The 23,662-nt window shown below is 41.4% G+C and overlaps 1 protein-coding gene across 5 annotated transcripts; it reads right to left on the bottom strand.

Moving 5' to 3' along the window:
• Nucleotides 1-2,475: 2,475 nt before the first annotated feature.
• Nucleotides 2,476-21,704, bottom strand: cxxc5a (CXXC finger protein 5a). 5 transcript variants are annotated; one of them, XM_026329390.1, is made up of 5 exons: nucleotides 21,481-21,702; nucleotides 21,294-21,351; nucleotides 13,434-13,530; nucleotides 12,518-13,330; nucleotides 2,476-3,571 (listed from the first exon to the last, which is right to left on the bottom strand). In XM_026329390.1, exons 4-5 carry the CDS (start codon nucleotides 13,310-13,312, stop codon nucleotides 3,527-3,529), a joined length of 840 nt encoding a protein of 279 aa, XP_026185175.1. In that variant the 5' UTR covers nucleotides 13,313-13,330; nucleotides 13,434-13,530; nucleotides 21,294-21,351; nucleotides 21,481-21,702; the 3' UTR covers nucleotides 2,476-3,526. The 5 variants fall into 5 exon arrangements, with proteins under 5 accessions (XP_026185175.1, XP_026185173.1, XP_026185177.1 ...); XM_026329388.2 differs by having other exon boundaries at nucleotides 12,518-13,530; nucleotides 21,481-21,704; XM_026329392.1 differs by having other exon boundaries at nucleotides 12,518-13,530; nucleotides 21,290-21,351.
• Between the last annotated feature and the right edge of the window lie 1,958 nt (nucleotides 21,705-23,662).

Genomic DNA, 23,662 nt, shown 5'->3' with positions numbered 1-23,662 from the left:
AACACTATTTACACCATGTACAATTTGTTGTTGTCCAGCTGCCTCTCATAACTGAAGAGTTATCACTATATCTGTTGTTTGTTATTAGTAGATGGCGAGATGTCTGACTTGAATACTTCTGTATCAGAGTTCTTCCATCTTTTTATACTTAGCTATCAGTTGAATGGAGAATTCAGGATCAATACGGAACAGGAGTATTGGCTTCATTGATTTCTATGGTTCAGTGTTTCAACTTGTGCTCATTCAAGCGGAGCACATTTTGATATATATCACCAGATATATCTGAGTTATCTAGGTATACTAGATCATATGTGTTATTATAAATATCCTCATACTGCAGCAGTATGAGGATAACTACAGTATTGTAGTTAAAGCTGCAGAAAATGTATATCTTTAGTCATAGCTGTAACGTACTGTATTCAAAAGAGTATTTAAGCTGCTACACAAAAGATTAAAATAAATTGATTAGCCATAATCAGGAAAAGGATACAACAAATGGCACAGCAACCAATACCACTTTCTTTTCTCTATAGACCATGACCATGCAGTTACTGGCACCATGCAGTTTGCAGTAGTTTCATCTAAAGCTGCCCTGTAATGATGTCAGTGACATTATGCATATGAACATATGTGTCTTTTAAAGTCAAATATATCACACGTTCCAGTCAAATAGTAAAACAAAGGTCGCTGCTGATTCTTCAGCTCTCTGGCTTGTGTACTCACTCGCAAAGCTTGTGTTTGTTTCTTCCTGTTAGTCATATTTTGCAGGCAGCATTCCTCCCTCCTCAACAATTGGACTGCATCAGTTCCTGCTATCTCCCCGTTCGAAGAAGGTGGTGAGCGAGCTGAGAAGGGGCCAGCCTGTGCAGGGGCATTTGGATGGGGGAAGGGCATGTCTGCTGGCAACAAGGGTGAGTAGATCAGTGCGGCTCAGTGTCTGTGAGGCCGTGATAAGATTCCAGGATTTTCCCAGTGTGACAGGCCTGCTCACCAAGCCGTACACCCCCTCTGCATGGAGTCAACCGCAACCACCACTACCACCTGAACCCCTTCACCTCCTGGTGCTGCTACACCTCAGCAGGAAGGCGCCCCAGTCACCTGCAACCACACCCAAAACCACCTCTGAAATGACTGAAAACCTTCATGTGATACACATTATCTTATTCTTTAGGAGTAAATGTAAAGTAAAAAGTACATGAATGAATTTCAGTGAGTTGTATATTATATACTATAGACCAGTCGTGCTGTCGTTTTCTTTCTCTCTGGCTCACTTCTCTTTCTTTATCTCTGCCTCCTCATTCCCCCCCTCCCCACTCCCTCTCCCTTGGATGGCAGGTCAGGCAGTGAGCTGTGCGGGCTCAGAGGAGGTAAGGACGCCGCGGTGCACATTAATAATGAAAGGCCTCACCCCCCCCCTACGCACACACACACACATACACTCACGCACCACACACTCCCCCCATCGCCATGGCGATGGCACTAGCCCAGCACTGTCACCGGGGTGGGGGGGAGCCGGGAATATAGCTCCATTCTCCAACCCTCCGCTCGCCAAGCTGATCACGAGCTCGTACATAAGCCCACCATACTGGGCCTTCCACTGTGGATATTCACTAATTAAAACACACTCAGTACTAAGGCTGCAGCAGAAATCTGCATCTACTTCCCCACCTGGATATGAAAGAGTGACTGTGGAGCTGTGAAGAAAAATCACTGAGAATCATCACTTTGCAGCAAATGGAAATTCATTCTAGTGTCACATACCTGAGGCATTAGAATCAGTAATTACACTAAGACCCATGTGAGATTGACCACATTTTGGAACGGTTTTTAAATAAGCGCTGCTTTCACTGATCCATATCTTTATCCAATCTTCCACTAAATATATGCATAACACACTCAGCACTGAAAACACACTTTGACCAAGCTTCTTCATGATGTGCTTAATAGCTCAGAAGACAAAATTTCCCATCAGTAATCTATGGCTATCAAAGATTTTCTGACTGTGTATTCTGTTTGGAAATGTCATGGAGTAGGTTGAATGTCACAAAGATGTTGGAGAAGAGAAAAAATCACTGAGGAAAAAAAAAAAAAAGACATCTGTGAGGATTTTCAGGTCTCATGCATTTCGAAGAAACACTGCAATCAAAATGGTTCTTATGCAAACATTTTTTAAATAATTTTGGTTACATTTTAGCATAACAAGGCTCCATCAGTCATTCCACTATAGGAAGATATTACATAGGCATTGAGAGAATATCTCAGTCAAACCAAGGACAACACAGCGATCCATGCCATCGCCAGTTTTACTTTTAATGAGTTCTCCTCTCTGAATTGTTCAGATTTTTTTATGCCATCCAATTACAAAAGAAAACATTTTCTTGAATTTATGGAAAATCTATACTCAATGTGCCTTTACCTCAAACCAGCTGCTTTTAAAAAACATGCAAACAGACAAGTGGACAAACATCAGAATTGTAAATTTTGACACGAATACATGCATTCCTTTTTATTCACAAAACCAGTCCAATTTTCTAAACGAATACAAAGATTGGTTATTTTTAAAAGCTGTAGCTACCCAGCAACATAAGAAAATCATGAAAATATAACAAATAAACAAACAAATTAAAAATATGTAATCTTGTCTCAGTGCGTTCAGTAGGGTAGACTCAGAGCAAGTGCTGTCTCTTAGTGCTATTGCCCTGAGCAGCATTGGCACATGCTCAGTAGGGCCACAGTAACATAAGGCTGTCATTTTTCACTAAAGGAAAAGTTTGGAAATGCAGAGGAGGGCTGATTGAGGAGATTACAGTAGTGACGCTTCTGGCGAACAGCATCTTCAACCCAGTGACGAGTCTCTAGAGATCTGCCCAAAAACATGACTTTTTCAATCAATTACGTTTAAGTTCGAAATCAACGGCGTCAAAACTTGAAACATTTTCTTTGTCCTCGAAAGACAACCACCGATGTGTCTGAAAACGGTACTCTTCAACAAAATGAATCACAGATAGACAAGGGTTTAAGTAACATAATGGTGGAGAATTACAATAATGTTTGCCATTAGCCACTAGTTTTAAAATATAGCTGTAAATTTACATTCTCTACACAAGTACTGTATCTTTCCACACATGAACAACATTAACACCAAACACAGAAATTACTTGATTGTCCACACTCAGTCCGTCATTTCTGTTTCTGGCAATGAACAGAAAAAAAAAACCTGCTGGAAAAAGGACAAAAGGTACCAAAATGGAAACATAGAAAAGGGAATGAAAGTTGCCATAGATGCTTTTCTTTATGCTTAATTTTTGGTTCAAGGAATAAGTAGGTGCATCCATTACCCGATCAATTTATTTATTTATTTGTTTTGTTTTTTTTTTTGTTCTGCTTTGTTTGTTTTTTGTTTTTTTTTTTCTATAATTGTATTTGTTGCTTGTTTGTTTATTAGCCAGTGTCTGTTCCGGAGACAATCCAGGAGTTGGCATTGCACTTGATGGCAGAGCTTTGGGTAGGGAGTGGAGGAGGAGTCCTACTGGAACCACCGGAACGCCGCTCCTGTAGGAAGCATCACCTTCTTGGAGAAACAGAAGACAGGGAGGGGAGGGGAGAGGAGAGGAGGAGGTTGGAGTTGTTAATGAAAAGCAGCAAATTTAATCTCAAACCTACTGTTTCACTGAAAAGCTACAGATTCTTCACACCTTTACAGAGAGGCATACACTGCCCTCTTACTGCATTCTAAATTGTTTTGAAGGATTATTGTCACTATGGTTTAAGTTATCAGAGCCCTGTGTGAAGTCTTCAAATTGCTTTTGTCCAACCAGCAGTCAAGAATCTAAAAATGTGCAGTTTGCCATTTGGACTTTGTGGAACTAGTGAATATTTGCTAAATTTAGCATATAAATGGCTTAAATGATTATATTAATCAGCTGATCACTTCAACCCTGCTGCTTTTCCACTATCTGTCCCTGGATAAGTAGAATCTGTGAAATCTCTACATCCTACATTGTCTAGCCCATTAGCTTACCCCCACCCCTCAGCACCACCACAAGAGCAGGCTTCAGTCCTGGCTTCACACAAAACCCGATATGCCACATTTATTATTTAGCCACCACACACGTTGCTCTCCCACACCATCATCAATGATGCTGCTTTCCATCTCCCACTCTTTTCTCACTGTGGTTATCTGTGTGTCTGATTGCACTGAGAAGGAGTGGCACACATGCATGCAGGCTGCAGGGCTCAGCAAGCGGCCTGCCAGTCGGGAGACAGAGAGCCGCCCGGATCCCTGGAGCTGCAGCACGGATGGCGTCCTGCTAAGTGCAACTCCATTCTGCAGCACGGATTCTTCCGTTAGCCAGCTCTGCCTGGAGCGAGGCAGGAGGAGCTCGGCAAACATTTATGCACCCACACACACTCTCACACCGAACCAATATGTATTCAAGTACAGTCACACACCTCCACACACAGTGGCACGTTAACCGACACTCAAAATACACCCCCGAAATCACACCAAACAGTGAGGCTGTTAAACTAAAATTCTCATACATGAGGGATTCACATTTACTTTTCAAATCCATGCTTGAAAGCAGAAGGTTAAATAAGGAATCATACACACTGTGAGTATAAACAAAAATACACACACCCATGCGTACACTCACAGTCACACCTATGCAATGGCGGAGTGGCTATTGGGAGAACTGGGACTTTTCCCTAGCTACACAAATTAGGGCTGTGGCTCCATGAGAAAACAAAAAAAAACATCAGAGAGACAGAAAATGACAGAGACAGACTGTGTGTGGTTGTGATCAGCCCAGTGCTGTGGCTCTTTGTGGCTATCTCCCTCACATCTGTCTCCCTCCACAGCTAGCTATGGTTGGTTTGGCCCCATTTATGTGTTGGCATCCTTACTATCATTTAAACAATAAGCCAGCGCTGACCTGCTGCACCTGAATAATGAAAGTAAAAACAACAAAAAAAAACACAAGAAGTGACAGAAAAAACACATGGAGAAATAGTTAAAATGCAATTACAGTGCAGATACGGCAGAAGAGAAGCAAAGCAGGTTAGGTTCTGGACTACAGCTCCCAGTGAGTCCAGTACAAACACCAGTTGGGTTTTACAGGGTAGGTGGTAGGCAGAAGACAGCTGGATGCCAGCCTGAGGTTATTTAGCAAGTTAATGTTCTATTACTTTGTTTTCTAGTCTGGTACAGAAATTCTAATGCAATAATTAAAACCCGCAGTTTTATTACAGAGAGATCCAATGAAGGAAAAGAAGACGCTGACATGAAAACATGTATGATGTTGTATTTACCACTGTCTAGTTTAAATGGTAATCTCAGCGTGTCTGTAGCCTATTCCAAGTAAAAAATATAAATAGAGTTAATACTGCAAATTTAACAGCAATAAATAGCAGCTAAAATACAGCAATAAAATCATCAGAATATGGATTGTGGAAATGTCATTCAAGACTATAACATTACAAATTTGCATTAAAAAATGATTGTGCATGTAGTTTCTATTCAGTGTATTGCTCTACAGATCAAATCTGTTTACTGCATGATGCTTGTAATGTGTGACAGAGGCTGTATGATGATGTCTCTCCAGATGGGTTTTATTGGGCCAGTACAAATCAAAAGTCTCAGGCTAATTTTTTATTCTCACTCCACCCCTGCAGCAATGTTACTGAAATGGAAAAAGTACTCCATGTCAGCATACACAGTAACAAGATTAAAAAGTGAAGATTCTTCCTCAAATTCGAATGAAAAAATACTTTCAACAGGTACATAATGAGATTCAGAATTTTCTGTGTACCATTTTTGCACTTTCTTTCACCAACAACAGAGAACAGCCCATTAGTTCAGAGAAGTTTTTTTGAAGCCAAAAACAATACCAGGTCTAATTACTTTTCTAGACCACTTAAACCACTCCTCTACCCTTGAATCAGGAGTATAGTGTTCTTTTGAATGCTATTGTTCATATCTGGACATGGAGCTGAGTGACAGCAGGGTTCATGATCCACAGGTTTCATTTACTTTCAATCTGAAAGTGAACTCCTGCTGACAAAAATTAAACATTTTTGCTTGGGTAAAAAGGCTTCAAACAAGGTAATTACTCGGGTGATCTGAGTGAATGTAGCCCACACTGTGCTTTATTTGTTAAATTGACTCAATCAGGAAATATGTGACAGCACAGACACTGAATGTCATACTGCTGCTCAGAGCTCACATATGCATGTGTCAGTTCACATGAACTTCTCAACATAAGTGATAAATGAATGCAGATTTGGACAGAATATAAGTTTACGGTGCTGCTAATTGTTTTTTTTTTTCTGTTTTGACCTTACTTGAACTTATCTAAACTTACTGTGTAGAATACACAGTACACCCACTGTTTCTAAGGGATTATTATTGGCTCAGATGAATATTAACACAAACCAAAACCCATGGACAGCGGTGAACATATCACAAACATTATCTGATGGTCTGTGCGTTGGGTATTGTTAGCCCCACATCCATCTCTGTGATGACCTTTCTAAAGCAGCAGTCAGCTGTTAAGAAGACAGGCAGAGGACAGCCGACATCTGGTTCTGCCACAGATGTCAAAAACCTGGTAAGAGCTGAACTGATCATGACGTAATGTGTGGGAAGAAAAACAACACATCCGTCAATTGAACTGTAAATGCTGTTTTTCCTCAAAATCAAACATGTGCAATCAATGGAAAAATGGCAGCAGTTCAGGAATAGAAAAACCCATCCTTCACCAGCACTGATTGCACAGGTTCAAACAGATGGGATCTGTGGGTGTGAAGTGGCCAATCACTAAAATCGATGGATGTGTTTTTTTCAAGCAGGGTGAACACATTTGTCTTAGCATAGCACAAACAATTTATGTGTAACGTACAGCAAAGGCTGAAGCAGGACACATCCTTTAAGACTGATTTTTAAATGAGTTAAATTCACCATAACTCATAATGGCCCGACAGATTACAGTGGATATTGTTAGGTGTTACTGATGCAGAATTCTTTTGGCCACTATAAGCTATTATGAATTCAATTTTAGCCCTAGGGCACCAGTGAGTGTTTTGGTTATTGTTTTCATGGCTTTATCATCAACTACTGTGAGGATTCCCTTATGGAAGGAAAAACACAAACTGACACAATGAATGCAAAGCTTCTCCACATACAGGATTGTATGTGGGCTGTTACACTGTCTGCTATTCACAAGGAGCAAAAAAAAGGAAACCTTTGAAACAACTGAACCAAAACACAAATGACCTCTGGTTGGCATAAACACTCACTGTTTGTCTGGCTGAAGGGATGGAGCATTTTCCTAAGCCTGCTCTTCCTTCCAGGATTCAGTTATGACTGATATGTAAATACACTGATATGATTTCTCCTACAGAAACAGAGCCGAGTTGGAGCACTCACACACACACACACAATCTGATTCATTAGTTCAACACTTTAATCCTATATTTGTTCATTATACATTTCTGGGTCACTTGACGGTACAGCTGCAATATGAAATTATATATTGACTGATCTGTCTTATGAAATGCCACAGCGTCTTCAACTTGCTTGTTTTGTACAACAAACAGTCCAAAACCGTCAGATATTTGCTGTAATATGTGGCAAAGAAAACAAATAAACACATTTAAAAAGCTGGAATTAATTGACATTTTTGTTTAACTGCAACAATGAATCAAACAACAAAATAGTATGAATTCTTTTCTAGTGATTGACTTGTTGGTTGCAGCTCTACTTAATATCTTAGAAGTGATACTGAGGATGTTTGCATGGTGATAAACCCTAAAACTAATGTTCCAGTTCTCATGTTCAGTAATCATATCAAAAGATATAAGAAAGTGGACTACATTTGGTTGAAAATTGAAAGGTTTTTGAAGGTTTCATATAATAATTATATAACGGTGTTTCAGCAGCATTTTAATGACTGTTTTTACATGTTGAGTTCATCCAAAGCAAATGCTGTTAAAAAACACAATTTTAACCAGCAAAATAACAAAACACGTAGTCACTGGATGTCCTGCCTTTAAGTAAACAATTGTTTTGCTTAATCCAGATATCTGTCTACAGTGTAACACCTTGGCTCTCTCACTGGCTACTTCCTCTTTTTGTCTGTTAGCCTCCTCTGTCCACTCCGACTTGTCCCACTGTCTGCCCAGCAACTTGCCTGCACATCCATGTGTCTCAGTGTCAGTCTGCATGGCTGTCAGTTTGCATGAGTCTCCCCTGCGCAGTGTCAGGAAAGACCATGAGGGAATAAGCTACTCCCATATCAACGTCTGATACTGGCAAAGTGGTCCCCAACGAATAACACTAGCACATTCGGGTGTTAGCTGATGGCAAATAAGCCCATCCTTTGACACAACCAATGAATTGATGAAATGACAAAATGTATCATTCTCTAAGACGACTGAGATAAAAACCGGGCTCCTGTATTAGCCTATGCTCAAATATCCACCCACGTGTATCAGTGACAGACATGCAAGTTAAAAACAAAAAAAAAAAAAAGGTACACTACAACTTCCTAACCCTGACTGTCCTTTTTTCGCACTGTGTTGAACAGCACTGCAGAGACTGACACCACTGGAGGGTATTCAGACACGGAGCAGAAAGGAACTGCCTTCCCACTTATTTCTCTCAAATGTAGCATTCCCAGAATAAATCCAGACATCTTCAGCCAGTGAGCTATGAGGTGGCAAAGGCCTCAGCATGCTAACTCCCCCTCACTTGCCAATTTTATGCTCCTCTTTGAGCTGCCATGAGCTTTCAATGGAAACCGTCAACACCCTTAAAATAAGCACGCTGCTGCTGGACGACACTTGTGTACCGACGCATATACACGCTCACATGCTAGAACAAATATTCATGTGTTAAAACAAGGCCGAGATATTTCATCCAGTCTTTTCACTCACGTGCGCGTGTGCGTGAAGACACACCCTGAAAAGCAGTCAAAAGTATCTGACAATCTGACCGTTAGTCACATGTTAAATAAGACGTCATGCCTGTGTCTTTGACTGGAGGACAGCGTGACACTGAGGAACAGTTTGAGCTGCAGCTGAGGCTCACTGCAGTTCACTGTGGACTCCTGGCTCAGGTGCTGCCCAAGTCACCCTCATTATACATCAAAAGCAATGATGGGAAGCAGGAATTTCTCTTTACAAAACCCCTGTTTCAAGACAATAAAAGTATATATAGTAATTGACACTCTCACATCATTTACTCATTGTTGACGTATGGGATTTACCACTGGCTCTGCTGTCTACTTTCTCGCCCTGATGCAGCACATCCTCCATGAATCTCATCCTCTGACATGTGGCCTGTGCTGATGACATCACGCTCACTTTGACGTCGCAGCCCAGTCCTTATTCTCTGATCTAATCACCTCCTGAACAAAAGCTGTTGACTTAATAACAAAGCCATCTGAGACAACTACTAGACTGCTAATGGGAAATGTATGAGTGCATGTGGACAAATAAAAAACAGGCAAAATTGAAAATGTACTACTTTCGGAGCTCAGTGCTGGGAGAAAAGCTTGATACTGTGAAGTAAATCACATTTGGGTGAAGAAGTAACAGGTTGCAGACCTCATTGATGGATTTCTGATTGAATGAGACCACTGGTCTCATTCTGAGCTAAAGCCCATTTACTACTTTGTCATTTGTGTTGCAGTGCATTCATGATAAGTCATACAAACTTTATAGTGTCCAAACGAACTGTATCACGTAACAAAATGCCCAAACTATACTTTAAGGAACATGAATTATGATCATTAGGTCCATATGGTGACATCAGAGGAATATTACAGGGATAGTTTTGTCACAGGTTTTGACAGATGATTGAAGCTCAGATCTCCAGGAAGAGACTGCATTCATTATTCATCTACTGTCACATTTCATCTGTTACACACCTTGGTTTGGCAAGAAACAATACCCTGACCAGTATTGTGTTGCCAATAATTTTTTATGTAATGCATCGATCAGCTTTTAGTGTAAAATAATCCATAAAACATTAAAACTTCCGTTTGACTCTGATATCTGATGGACTAATTCTGGCCAGTTTTAAGCCTGAATGAAGTTTTTGGTTTTTCAAAAGTTTGCTTTTGCCAAACACAGGTTACACTGATACATCATCAAGAATGATGTAACACAGAAGTGTCGCACACTCAACAGTGAAAAATATTGGTATTATCATGTATTAACAATCATTACCCTAATATCAATATTATATAAATGTTGAGTTGTAAGCCTTTTCATTTCTGGTCTGAAAGGAAGGAAATTACTTGACAAAGACATTAAATCAAATAACCGACTTGTTTATATTCTTTGATGTTGGGAGTAAAATAATGTGCCAGGTAATTACAGCGCATACAATTACTAAAGTCAATAATCAGACTCGTATTATACTGGGTACTTGGAGGCTTGGCAGGTTTATGGTACCCTGGGGTTTCTTTATTATGAGGTGGCAACTGGCAACATCAGCAGACTTTAGAAGCAACAAAATGACCTATATCAACACCAATATTCATGAATATTCACTTCCCCCTGGGTTTGGCATCACTAGTGTGAACGAATGGTATAAGGCTAACTTGCGATGACAACATCAGTTGCAAATTATAAATTAAAATTCAACTCATTTCTGTTGCAGCCATTGAGTTGTACCACCTACGTAGCAAGATGACACATTTCACCATTTTGGTGACTCATCAGCAGAGACAAATGAAGCCTCTCATCAATTTGCAACTGACCAGTACAACACTGAAAAACATGTTAATATTCAGACAAACCAGTCTGATTCTCAACATGTGGGAAAGTCAGGGTTTTTTTTTCCATCACATCAGCCACTGATGAGCCTGAACAGGAAACCTTGACTGTCACCTATTAAATGAAAATGTTCTAATGTTTTAGTGTTTTAACTTCACTACAAATCATCTATAGTACTTTTGATTGTTTTCAATTTTCAAAATTTCAACATTTAAATCTGGTTGTGTCTATGTTTTTTTTAATGAAGCCATTAGATTTCCATTTGTTTCTAAGATGTGGGGTTGCAAGATGTTTTTAAAACTGCACACCACCTCTCACCCTGTCAGCTGGGATTGACCATGACCCTGATTATTTATATTCTCAGAAGATAAAACAATGTATAATTTTCACAAGGGTGAAACATATAATTGCTCAGGCTTGAAGAGTTAAAGAGTTCCATAAGCTAGAAGGTTAATAATCCATTCAACATGTCTTCAAAATGAGTCATAAGTGTTTTCATCATTTGTTTAAATCACCTAAACTATCCCTTTAAGGAAAATTTCCCTGTCAGCTTGAACCACCAACTTTTAAGCCTACAAACATGAGGCCAGGCTGTCACCCTTAATCATCATCAGCAACACAAAGAAAAGCCATTGGCAGTTTGAAGCATGGATCCAGCTTTTGTCAATTAGATCAGAGGCCTCTTCACTGTTTCATGCACATACTGTTTATCAATTTATTACGTAACACCAAAGTGAAACTATTATCCATTGATCACAAAGTTTATTTCCTTTGAGATGGAACATCTGCTGAAATTGATTTCATGATTGGCCATTCTGTCACCCCAGCAGGGGTTAGTTAGGCCACTGAGTGCCATGGAGGTAACAGACAGAAAGTTTGGACGACCATTTAGATGAGCAGGAATGTCACTGGAGAGAAGGACAGCGACAGCAAAATGGGGGGTGTAGGGGGCTGCACGTGCTACACTGACACCTGGTGCTCCAGATGACAGCTCTGTGGCCAGATGGCCCTTGTTACATAGATGCACATACACACATATACTCACAGATGTACACATACGGTACACATATTCACAATTACTGCCACACTGCATCATGCAAATTTGTTTATGTTTCTTTAAGGTCAATATATGTATAAGTAGGAATAAGGAAGATGTGCATGTGACACGAAAAGGTTCTAATGACGGGAACAACATTGTGTAGATCTACTTGTTGCATTTTAGGGACTGAATTAAGCTTCGACTTGAAAGATATGGACAGGGGGCTGGTGTGGTTATGGTGGACAGATAAAAGAGATCCCATGGTACATGCTTAGCCCGCACATACCCACTGCACTCTTCACCACCTGTCATTTGCCTGCTTGTGGAGTCACCACCCAACCAAAAAGCCCCGCTGTACTCTTTCCCTTAAAGGGGAATGACATTTGCGTATGAACCAAAGTACCCTTCTTTGTGCTTTCAGGTGTGAAGGGCTCTCTCTCTCTCTTTTTGTGAAGTCTGAAGATCAATCTGTTGTTTTTTTTAAAATAATTTTCAAGTTAATCAAAATGGATCAACTCCCATTTTAGATATGATAATGACAAACCTGTGGCTTACTGGGTTTCTCACCAGTGTTATTGCACCCAGATACTGCTCCTGTTTGCGCTGAGGCTTTGTAGTAACACTTAGAATCTTATTTTTTGAGAAACCCTGAAGAATGGCTCACAGTGAAATGGCACATCATAACGTCTCTCTTACCTCCAGAGCAGCAGAGGGTTTCTTCTTGAGTTCCTCACATTTGCGAAACTTGCAGATCTGGTGGCCTGTTTTGCGATTCCGGCAGCTGCTGCATTGCTCGCAGTTAATCCGCCGCCTGCAAGGTGGGCACATGCCGCAACGTTTTCGCTTCTTTTTACCGGAGTTGATAGCAGAGGCCAGCTCACTCTGCGCTGGGTACTCAGCCAGGCTGGCCATGTGTAGTGCGCTGTCCGCCAGAAATACTCCAGCCGGCGTCATGATGAAAAGCCCCGGGTTGAAGGGGAAGCCACCCCCTACTCCATATGGGAAGTCAACAGGACCACCTACGGCGTCCGTGACAGACGTACCCTCCAAGTCGCTAGCCCCCGAGCTTGCGTCTCCACCGCCAACTCCCACTCCCATGCCCCCAGGCAGGAGCATGTGCTCCATACCGGCCCGCTTTAACAGTGCTGCTGCCTGGGCAAAGTGCAGCAGGCCATTCTGTCCCTCCAGAACCTGTTCTAGGGTCCGGTCCAACTTGGCTGCTGTCAGTGCAGAGACAGTGGGTTGGGGCTGCGGGGGTGGCTGAGGCTTGGCCGAATGGCTCTTAGTCTCACTATTGTCCGTGTGTCCATTGGTGGTGGCTGAGGAGACCGCTGTATACTGGGAGAGAGTACGGGAGTTCTTAAGGCTCTTACTGAGGGGCTCACTGATGATGCCACTGCGGTTCCTGCGCTCTATAACAGGAGAGTCCTGTTTGCAGTTACTCCGCTCCAGGTCCTCTGTCCGGCCCCCTTCCGACAGCCCGCTAGACATGGTCCAGAGAGTATGTGCCTGGGTTGGGGGTGAGGGTGGAAAGGGGGCAGGGGTGAGCGAGGAGGGGGAGTAAAGACCTTTTCTCGGTCCGTTCTGTGTCCTGGTGAGAGTGGTGCCTCACCTTGATGGACCAGTCAGCCAACAGGCAGGCCCAGGAGCCTTCAGCCCACACTACAGCTCAGCCGACATCCACGTTTTTCCATGGGCCATCTGGAAAACTTTACACAGGGAGAGAGAGAAGGTACGTAAATTACTCAGAAATGATCACCAAAACGCTGAAACACTCAAATAACTAATTTTAGTTTATTTGTAACATATAGCAAAAGAATAAACAAAAACAATTGTAACAGATCTTTATAGCTAATCGAGCAACAACACTAGCATATTTTTTATAAGGTTCAATCACACTGTACATAACACACACACAGACTGATGTGACAGGTCCCCAGAAGTAAACCCATCCTACACTGATCATCCCTTGGTGGTTGGGTTAGTGGGGGGGACAGAAGCCAAACTAAAACTGAAAAGTACACCCAAATATCCCAAAGTCAGTTTCCCCAAAGTAATTTTCGATTTTAACCACACTGACTTGTGTAAAACTGCCCATATTTCTGATTAATTAAATGGGTGTATTTTAGATGATTTACTGCTTTGGTTGGCGGCCTCATACCAGGGCTCCAAGAGGGACTTGGCTGCAGACAAAGATGGTGGATTGCGAACAGGATTCTGGCACCGCCAACCTTGGCAGGAAGTTGCCAACTGTTTCTAGAAATGGGGATTTGGTTATTGCTAACTCTAACCCCTAACTGTAACCATAACTTCAACCACAACCTTAAACCTGTCAAGATTAACAACTTCCAGCTAATAGCCTACTGCCAACTTCACGCTAAGTTCAGAAATGTGCGATCTTTGTCTGCAGCCACGTCCTCTGGGTGGCTCCACCTCTGGTTGCTACTGTCGGAGAATCTGTTTGCACAATGCGTCTCAAAAACGTGATGGTGGTTGTGCTGCGTCATCCATCTTTATAGATAACTTATGGGTCAAACCTGTTAGCTAAAAGTTTCTTATTTATACGACCAGCAGTTATAGAACATACAGAGTCATGTCTTTGGTAAGTTTAAGTGCAGCATCCACTGACTCCTGACACATTGTTTTTATATTACGATGGCTGAAGAAAACTAACATCCCAAAATCACTTAATTTGGAGGGTTGTTATTCTCGACATCCTAATCCAGGGTGAGAAACTGTGCACATAATTTGACAAGTACTAATGTCAAATTATCCAACCAATTAAATTAAAAACTGAAATGAAAATTAAAATTGTTTGTCAGTCCACCCAGGCTTCAATAGCTGTATTTGATACAATAGCAGTCAGTGGCACTCATAGCTTACAGTGAAATGAGTTTTGTAAAATAAATTATTTAACAGGGCCACCCAGTGTGTTCATTTATAGCCCACTCATCAAGATATACTGAAATGAAATTAGCAAACTATTCAACCTCTGACAATCAAATGCTTTATTTCCTTTAACTCTCTCTCTACTTCTACACATTAATCTACAAATCAAACTTCACAGGTGAAGCTACACTTGCTCCCCTGCTGCTTCTCTGATTGGTCGGAAAATCAATTACAAGGTATCCAATCTTTGAAACTCAAATCTAATAAAAATATATTTCATTGTATTGAGAACTGTAGTAAACTTCATAAATGACAATGTATAAGATGCAATCAAACAAGGGCATTTCTATATGTTTTCAACAACAGGCACATTTTTTACCGTCGGGTGTGAACCCTAACAGGAATATTACTCGTGAGAAACTGTGACACTGATCAGTGTCAATTCCACATTATCATTATTATTTCTGTTCAATTTGTGTCCGTTTGAACCACCCTTGTATACAGTACAAGCATGTTAGCTACAATTATAATTGTCATTTCTGTCACTGTTTTATGTGATTTTTGATGATTTTTACATTATCAGCAGTTTTTTTTTGGAATCATTTTCTTCCTATCCTTTAAAACCCTCTACTGAGACTGAACTGTTTTGGCACAAATGCTTTTGACTGCAGTTTAGTCACTTAAAAAATTATTGACTAACCATTATATGCTTATTGATCTTAGTGTATATAACCTTGTGATAAAATATGTGAGAAAACAAATATCTGTCCCTTATTTTACAATATGGAAAGCTAGTGAAAATCTTTGTAAACACCCAGAAACAGAATTAAAGCGATTTACTGTCTTTGCTTAACTCATGGATTATTTTGATTGCTTTCATTTAACTGTCAATAAAGTATGTTAAACCCAGTTAGTTTTACAATCAAAACCTGTAGCACAATATAATTTTAGATCAAATGGAGTGGTGTGGCTTATGAAGAGGTGGCACTAGGCTAATAGTGTGAGACTTCCCACTGGACAAAGATGCAGGCGTCCACAGGCTTTTAGTGTAAGATTCCTGTGACTGCTCATCTATGTAAAGAAAAACTCTGCTGCTATTCTCCTGACCTGTCCATGTTCGCAAACAAGCATGCCACCTCCCACAGAAAAGCTGAGGAAATGGCCGGGCCAGTCCTTATAAGGGAAACAAAGGGAAAGGGAGGGGAAGAGGATGGAGGGGGGGTGTCTGTGCAGTGTGTGGAAATTGGAAGGCCAGAATTAGTGGGAGGTAAAGCTTCAAAGGCAAGAGCACAGCCCCCACATTCTCACCAGCTCAGGGGGATGTGGCGCCAGTGAACCAGAGCCAGTGCCGCAGCCCCTCAGCCCAATAGTTTCAGTTTCTCCCACTACAGCACTGACCATGGTCTAGTTTCCAAAAAGCATCTCCTCACTGACTGCATCTCTGCTAGGTTGTGGTTAAATGTTTTACAGCACTGCAAATCCTCAGACATGGATGGGAATTTATGAGGTTTTATGGAATACCAGGCCTCAAAAATCATGAAATCAGTCATTAGATATGAAAACTTTATTGCTGTAAAAGATTTTTCATTGCAATTTTAATGTTACAATTGAGTTCTATGGCATCTGTGCATTTACAAAAGTCAGTCTGGATCACTACTTGTACAACAACACCATTTCTTGATTAATCATGGCCTGGGAGAATATCCAACTCTGATCCAAGTACTTCATCAATGATCTAAATACAGTAAATGTGCTAACAGGCTTGAGTATTCCACATAATTAATGAATTGGCACATTATCAATAGCTAGAATAAATGAGTTCTCTAGTCGACTACAAAGTGACTAAGTTGGCAATCACAGCTCATGAAAACAGTTTTAAAAATATCACAGATCAGCTGTAACATAATAGTTCAGCCAGGACACAATTTTCCCTGCACCAGCCTGGCAACAGCAAATCTGCTGATGACACTTGCTGACATGACTGGTAAAAAACAAAAGCTGAAAAAAATGGACCTGCATTTCAATTGCTAAGTGTTGTTGATCTTGATAGTAGGGATGTGGGTACTTCTGATTTGCTTTGCGTCAATCCCAGCAACACCTACAATATAGCAATAATGCAGTGACGCACACACTTTCTTTGTTTCATCAATAAAACGTTAATAATTTGACAGATAACTGGGGCTTTTATGTAAGCACAAGTTCAATTTGTATTTTAGCTGAAAACCTTATTGTTACAAACATGGCTTTAAGGTATTGTGCTGCAGTCATTAAGGCACTTGTTAACATACTGCTTTGTAGTATGATGATATAAACTTTTGCTCTGTTTATGGAAAAATAATCTAATAACCATGTGTATCCAGATTAGTGTTTTCTGTGTTTACAGGTTGTGTTCAAACCGTGCACCACACCACAGCTGTTCTGGTCTACCACATTATGTAACGAATGAAATCAGAGGCACATATTTAAGCCTCACCCTCCTCTACCCTGAGCGTACATCTGCCTTCCCACTGACCTGATGACCTGTCAGTCATACACTTTCCATTATCATTAACCCCAAAGAGCAGCGTGTAGTCTTTGGCTAATTGGTTCCTCCACTTGCAGCATCACGGCTCTTCAGATCCCTTCACCACATCATTTACAGAAGACGTTTATGTCCTTATGTGAACTGTCTCCTAAACCACAACTGCCTCTGCTGCTCAGAGTATCAGTGCCGTACTGCTGAAACCAAAGAATTTGTGTTTTGGCCTCTAAGCATGTTCACTCAAGCTCCTGCAACGCTATAGACTTTATGTTGTGGTTCACACTGAAGCCTCACACCTCAGGTTTCTCTGAACTAGCCCGACAAGAGCACTGTCAATTAGTAGCCATGTGTTAAAACCCCTAGCAGCCACATTTCTTTGCACCTCAAACTTTCCCAACATAGAAAATCACAGTCATTCTTCTTCTTCTTTTTTTTTTTTTTTTTTTTTTTCTGGTCAGTCCATCTGCATCGCAACATGTTGCAGAAGATTAGAGGATGGTTATAAATGGTCCAAGTGATCAATTACATCCATGAAGCCGTTTTCGGATCGATTGGTCATATTAGCGGGAGATTGTTGGGCACGGGTGTGGCCTAAGAGCATCCAAAAAATAACTAATGGCTGTCTCTGTAAACTCAAAACTACAGGATCATAGTCATTTTATATTCATCTGACTTTTTCAGTTCTTTTTTTCACCACTATAGACAAAAGTGGATCTGTTTCAGTCATACACTTTAAGGAAAATAAATCTGAGTGGTGAACGACTGCTCCTGTTTTAACGGTCAATAAATCATTTACTGCAGTGGACAAAATATTGACTAGCCTAAGGAGGTATAGCACAACACTCTTATCGCAATTATAAATGTTGCTGTTCATCCAGTAGAGACATTTAGTGAAAACTTTGACATTAATTGGAGCCTGTTTTGTTGAATCAGCTGAGTGTTGTCAGCTCAGTTATTCTGTAGCGACATGTCAACAGCTGCTTCTCTGCAGAACTTGAGAGTTTCAAACCGATGCATTAGGACATACGGGTATCAGTTTGTGCCTGAAATTTGACTTTGATTTATTAACTAATAGCAGATAATTGAGTCTGGGATCACAAATACTGTAGCTGCTGTGTCAGTGGGCTTGTTTTAGGTGTCGCTTCGTTTGCTATTTGACAGTTGTGCCTGAAAATAGTTTCCCTGTTGCCTTAGTTTATTTTGGTTTATAGCTAATAATTTGCATGTAACTTGAAGCTCAGTATCAGAGACCTGAGAGAGACGCTCAAAGGAAAAGTTTAACATTTGCCAATAATAAGACGAGAATATAGATACCACTTTTGAGTTTGTATGCTTCATTTTAAACTCCAACAAGGATAAGGTTATCTTAGCTTAGCGACGGAAACGCAGCACCTGTAAAGCTCCCTAATTAAAACATTATATCAAATATGTTAATTTGTACGAAACAACAACTCGCTGTTTAACAAAGGGTTATTGTGCTGAACTCTAACTTGGTCAAGACCAGTTGCCAGGCAACAAGTATAGAGTCCAGGAAGTTACTGGTCCTGGCCGAGCAATAGTAACCCGCAGTAAAACAGTAGTCTTTTTAGCCGGCTGCATGCTATCATAAGAGGTATCAGTCTCCTCATTTATCGCTCTGCAAGAAAGAGAATAAGTGTATTTTCCCCCCAAAAAGTCAAACTTTTGCTTTACAACACATGGCACGAATATGGTCACAATTATACTGTGCATTCTGCACACAGGAAGCAAAGCTTTCAATATAATGTCAGAGGCTCTGTGAATGAATCACTGGCAAAATCTGGTGTATATAAATCAGACTTCTCCATCTACAACAGCCTACTTTAATAGATTCTACATTCACAGCACTGAAATGCTGAGTACCACCCAACAGTCGAAGTGCTAGTGGGTGAATGTTGTCAACTCTGTGATACTTGTATGAGCATGAACAGCTCATTTGACATTCACATGCAGCACTCATTCTGTAATATCGCCAAACTTAGACAGTTAGATCCACATGAGTTTATTCCAATGGCTGTGACAAGATGCAAAAAACAGATTAATGCCAGTTCACAACACGCTGACAACCCCAAATGGCTGGTTCAGTCCCTGACTAGTTGGATCAATAAGTGATGGAGGACTAGAGGAAAGCATTTTGGGCCAGTGGGTGTTTATATTTTCCATTGTTTTGGGATTCTATGCCTGCAGTATTTTTTCAGAACAAAAATCCACATGAGAAAAGCCAAAAAAATATCAGGAATCTGGGCTGTTTTATGTCATGGCTGATTAAATATTGAACACACTTTCACTCGGTTCCCACAGTGGCCTGAAATGACTGGCTATAGGGTCATTTAAGAGTTCAGTAAAACACAATCATTTATTCGGGAGTGTGTATGCTCCACACACTGACAGGATGACCTCAAGGTATGACTTTGTTTGCAGCTTTCCTTCAGCAAACCATAGATCCTGAATTACTTCCATGTGACAATATCTACTATGACTAAACGATTCACCTCCTTAAAAATAAAAGTCTGTCATCAAAAGTGCCATGATCACTGCGTTTAAGCGTCTGGGCCGCGTGTCCCTATGTGACTCACGAGCGCAACTCTTGAATAAGTTTCCTTCCCTGACGTCACTGCATGCGCAGGTGCCAGGTAATTGCAGTCAGCCTTTCAGTGAAGGTGGAGGATGGTGGGGGGTGCTAGATGGTGCTGGTGGGGGAGATACTGCCAAATTTCCTGGGCGGTTGTGAGGCGCCTGCTCGGCCACAAACTCCGGAGCAGCTGACGACACCCCTAGAGACACGAGAAAACCTAATGCTCGAGTTCAAGCGCTGAACGACGCAAATGCGGCGCCCGCACCCCCGCCCCCCTTCCAGACGCGCTGTCTGCGGACTCTGCGCTTGTCTACGGTGAGCTACACACTCTCTTGTTCCTCCCACCTCCTGTCGACCGATGCGCGCACGTAGACGCGCACACACACTGTACACACACACACACACACACACACACACACACATATACTCCACCGTACACTATACACGGAGACGCACAAGCGCAGGGGAAGTTAAAAAGCCTGGTGACAATAATTAGACTCAAGGCTTCATCCATTGTCCATAACCTGCTGCGTCTTGTCCTCCCTAATTAGGCTCTGCACACAAAAAGTTAGAGGAAAAAAACAACCACGCCGTGCGCACCGTGACTTCAAATTATTCGCAAACATATGGAGCACTTGGAGAAGAGACACCGGTGGCGGATTGCAAGGGGTGTGACGATAAATCTCCGGGTATCGCGGTGAAAGCTACCCGGGAACTTTCTAATGATGCCCGGGGGAGAGAAAACTGAGAGACTTATGCCATTAGAGGGCACATTCTTCATTTGTATTTACACGAGTGGAAAACAGATCGTGTTCTTAGAGTGACAGCGAATGAAATAAAAGTTTCAATTACGCAAAGTGACGATCAGAAAGAGTCTGCTGTCACATCTGAGTATGATCGGACTCTAATGCGCGTCGATCATCTCTTTGATTAATCGGCAGCATCAAGTTTAGTGCGCGTCATTAACAGCTGATTCACAGTAAAAGCGTTTGGGGCTTTTGGTTCAGTGTTGTTCAGATCTGTGTCTGTATCAGCGCCGGCGGCGACTTATTAAATGAAGAGAAAGGAAGATTGTTTTTAAAGAGCTGAAAGCAGCTTGTGGCTGAAATATCTCCTTCATCTCAATACAGTGCCGAAGCATCGCTGCCTGCCCGACCAGCGGAGATGTTTGAAAGCGTAATTGTTTTTACATTAAGTTGATCAAAATAGCTGGCTTCTGTGTGGACTCTGATCCATGAGCACGGTCGCCTATCTGCGGTAGCAGCATATGGTCTGCAGTCGCACATTTGAGGATATTGGCTACAGAGCAGCCCCGGTTCACCCCGCTATAACTTGATCCTATAAGAAGATGACATCCCAACTTTCAGCAGACTTAACAAAGTATGAGTCCCCCACCACCCTAGCCCCCCTCCCTCCCCTTCCATGTATCTGCATATTTGCAAACATGGGCCCATTTTATTCGCACCTACCAAAGCAGATCCGAGCAGAGGGGAGGGCTCCCACAGTCCGAGCGGTCCGTCTCTCAGCCTTGCCGTGCAGAATGGTGACAAAAAAGAGAAAAGGGCAGAAAAAAAAAACCTTATTCTCCGTGAACACAATCCTACAGAGTGTCTGTCTGTTAATGACAAATGTGAAAAGAAAAAAATATATATTCACCGTCAGTTATTTTGGTAAAGCGTACTTTCTCAGAGGCTGAACGCGTGGGTTCCCCCAGCTTTCTCGGTCCTTGCAATCCCACCTCTACATCCCCGCTTGCAGAGAGGAACATGCAAACACATTTCATAGATTTTTGGAGCTTCGCGGAAAAACCGAACTGGACTTTTCTGCGGTGCGCGCGCTTCAGCTGAGGCCGCTCGGGTTGAGTGCGGTTCAGGACAGCTGGGGAGAGAGGTGTTGCTTCAGAATAAAACAGTGGGCTGGTAAAAGATGACTATACTCTGCCTGAATGCGCACTGGCTTTTTTCTTTGTTTAATGATCCTGTAGCTGTTGGTTTTCACTTCTTAAAGGGATCGCTTAGGCACAAAACTGTCTGGATGTTCGGTGGGTTTTGTTTTATCATATAGGTTATAAAAATGAGAGACTCGAATTATTGTTTAATGTTAATATTTGAGTTGAGACAGGTGTTATTTCAAATATTGTTTTGCCCTTTGTGATAAGGGAGGTGGGGTAGGAGAGGGTAAACGCGTGTGAACTCGATTCACCCGTCCAGTTTCAGAGCAGAGTTTATTCACCATGCACTCAGACAGGAATTGCTCCTCCTGTCGCTCAGCCCCAAACTCCACTCCACCTCTTTCGACTGACCTGTCTGCTGGCAGGCGGCCAACCCAAGTGTGTGGAAATGACACCGCCAGGGCGGCAGAGATTTTCCTTCATTTCTCTCCTTCCCGATCGCAGACTGGCTGACATTGGCTAGAAAGTGGAGCAGCTCGTCAGGGACAATCAATGCGAATCGATCGAGCTGTGCGGTGGAGGCTCCAGAGCTGGAAAATATCGCGGCAGCTGAAGAGAGAGAGAGAGAAATAGAGAGAGAGAGGAGGGGGTGTTCTACCAACTCTGCCAGTAGCCAACCAACCTCCCTGCAAACAAATATGCTCTGGCTCTCATAAACATGACACTCACTTAGTAAATACTGAAGTTGAAAAACTAACAAATGCGTAATTACGCACGGGATTTGTGCTTTAAACGCACAAACAGTAAATATATTCACCGAAACCAGTTATATAGCATGAAATCATTTAACATAATGTGTTTAAATGAAATATCCTAAATCTTCCAATAGGATACGAGGCAGTTTCACTTGTTGCGAGAATACTTGTCTGGAGACAAGATGATAATCATCTGGAAACCATCTCATCAATCAGAACTTCTCCAAGCGGGAAAAAGATGGTTATAATATTTTACATGATGTGTTAAAGACACAAAATACAATAAAACATCCACAGTGAAGTATTATACATTGTGGTGTATATTTATTTGGAAGAAATAGCCTATGGTGAAATATTGATATATTGTGTTCTTACGTGTAACAAAGTTTGTTCAGATGAAATCTGTTTTCAATACCAAACAATATTCTCCAAATTTCATTCCATATGTCTGTATAAAAAATGTGAGAGTCATGTAGTAAAATGATGTTTCTCATTTTGCCATGCATCTCCTCAGGCATACAGGTGCTGTTTACAATTCTGCACAGCTATTTAAGTGTTGTCATGCCATTCAGAAATACTCAAAGGTGAAATAAGAAGTAAAGTAACGCCTGTGATGTTTGTTTGGGGTCTTGAAGCTCACCTGAATACATGGCACAGTTTGGGGTGGGAACCTGATCTCAAATGGAAAGCTAAATAAGAAAGGCACTGTTTCCCTATGTCCCAAACATATATGCAACTATTGTCACTGCTGAAATTTTATTTAAGGGAAAAAATAATGTTGCACATCAGACAAAATGTTCATAATCTGTGTTGCTGCAAAGTGTTTGCTGCCAATAATTGTCAGACAAAATGTTTATGTTGCACATATCTGCAAAGCCATGACTGACAATTCAGCTTAAGAAGTTAAGATGCTCTTGTATGTATGGCAGAGTTCATGAGATGTTACTGTTGACTGCTTTTTTAAAGCATTGTGTTGTGTAAGCCCAGTCAGTCCTACATCAGTACTGATAAAGATGCATGTTGCCAGATTTTGATTTATTTGATAATTGACTTTATTTAATAAATGTTTGTATAATCCAAACTCTGGCTATATCCTTTTGTTCTGTTGAAGCTTTATGTTTCCTCCCTTTTGACCTTCTAAGGTCCTCTATCTCTGGTCTTGAATATAAGGTATATTACATTGCAGTCTGCA

This window comes from Mastacembelus armatus, chromosome 14, assembly GCF_900324485.2.
Source record: "Mastacembelus armatus chromosome 14, fMasArm1.2, whole genome shotgun sequence".
In the NCBI taxonomy this organism is placed as follows: domain Eukaryota; kingdom Metazoa; phylum Chordata; class Actinopteri; order Synbranchiformes; family Mastacembelidae; genus Mastacembelus; species Mastacembelus armatus.
This window is presented reverse-complemented; position numbering and strand designations above follow the sequence as displayed.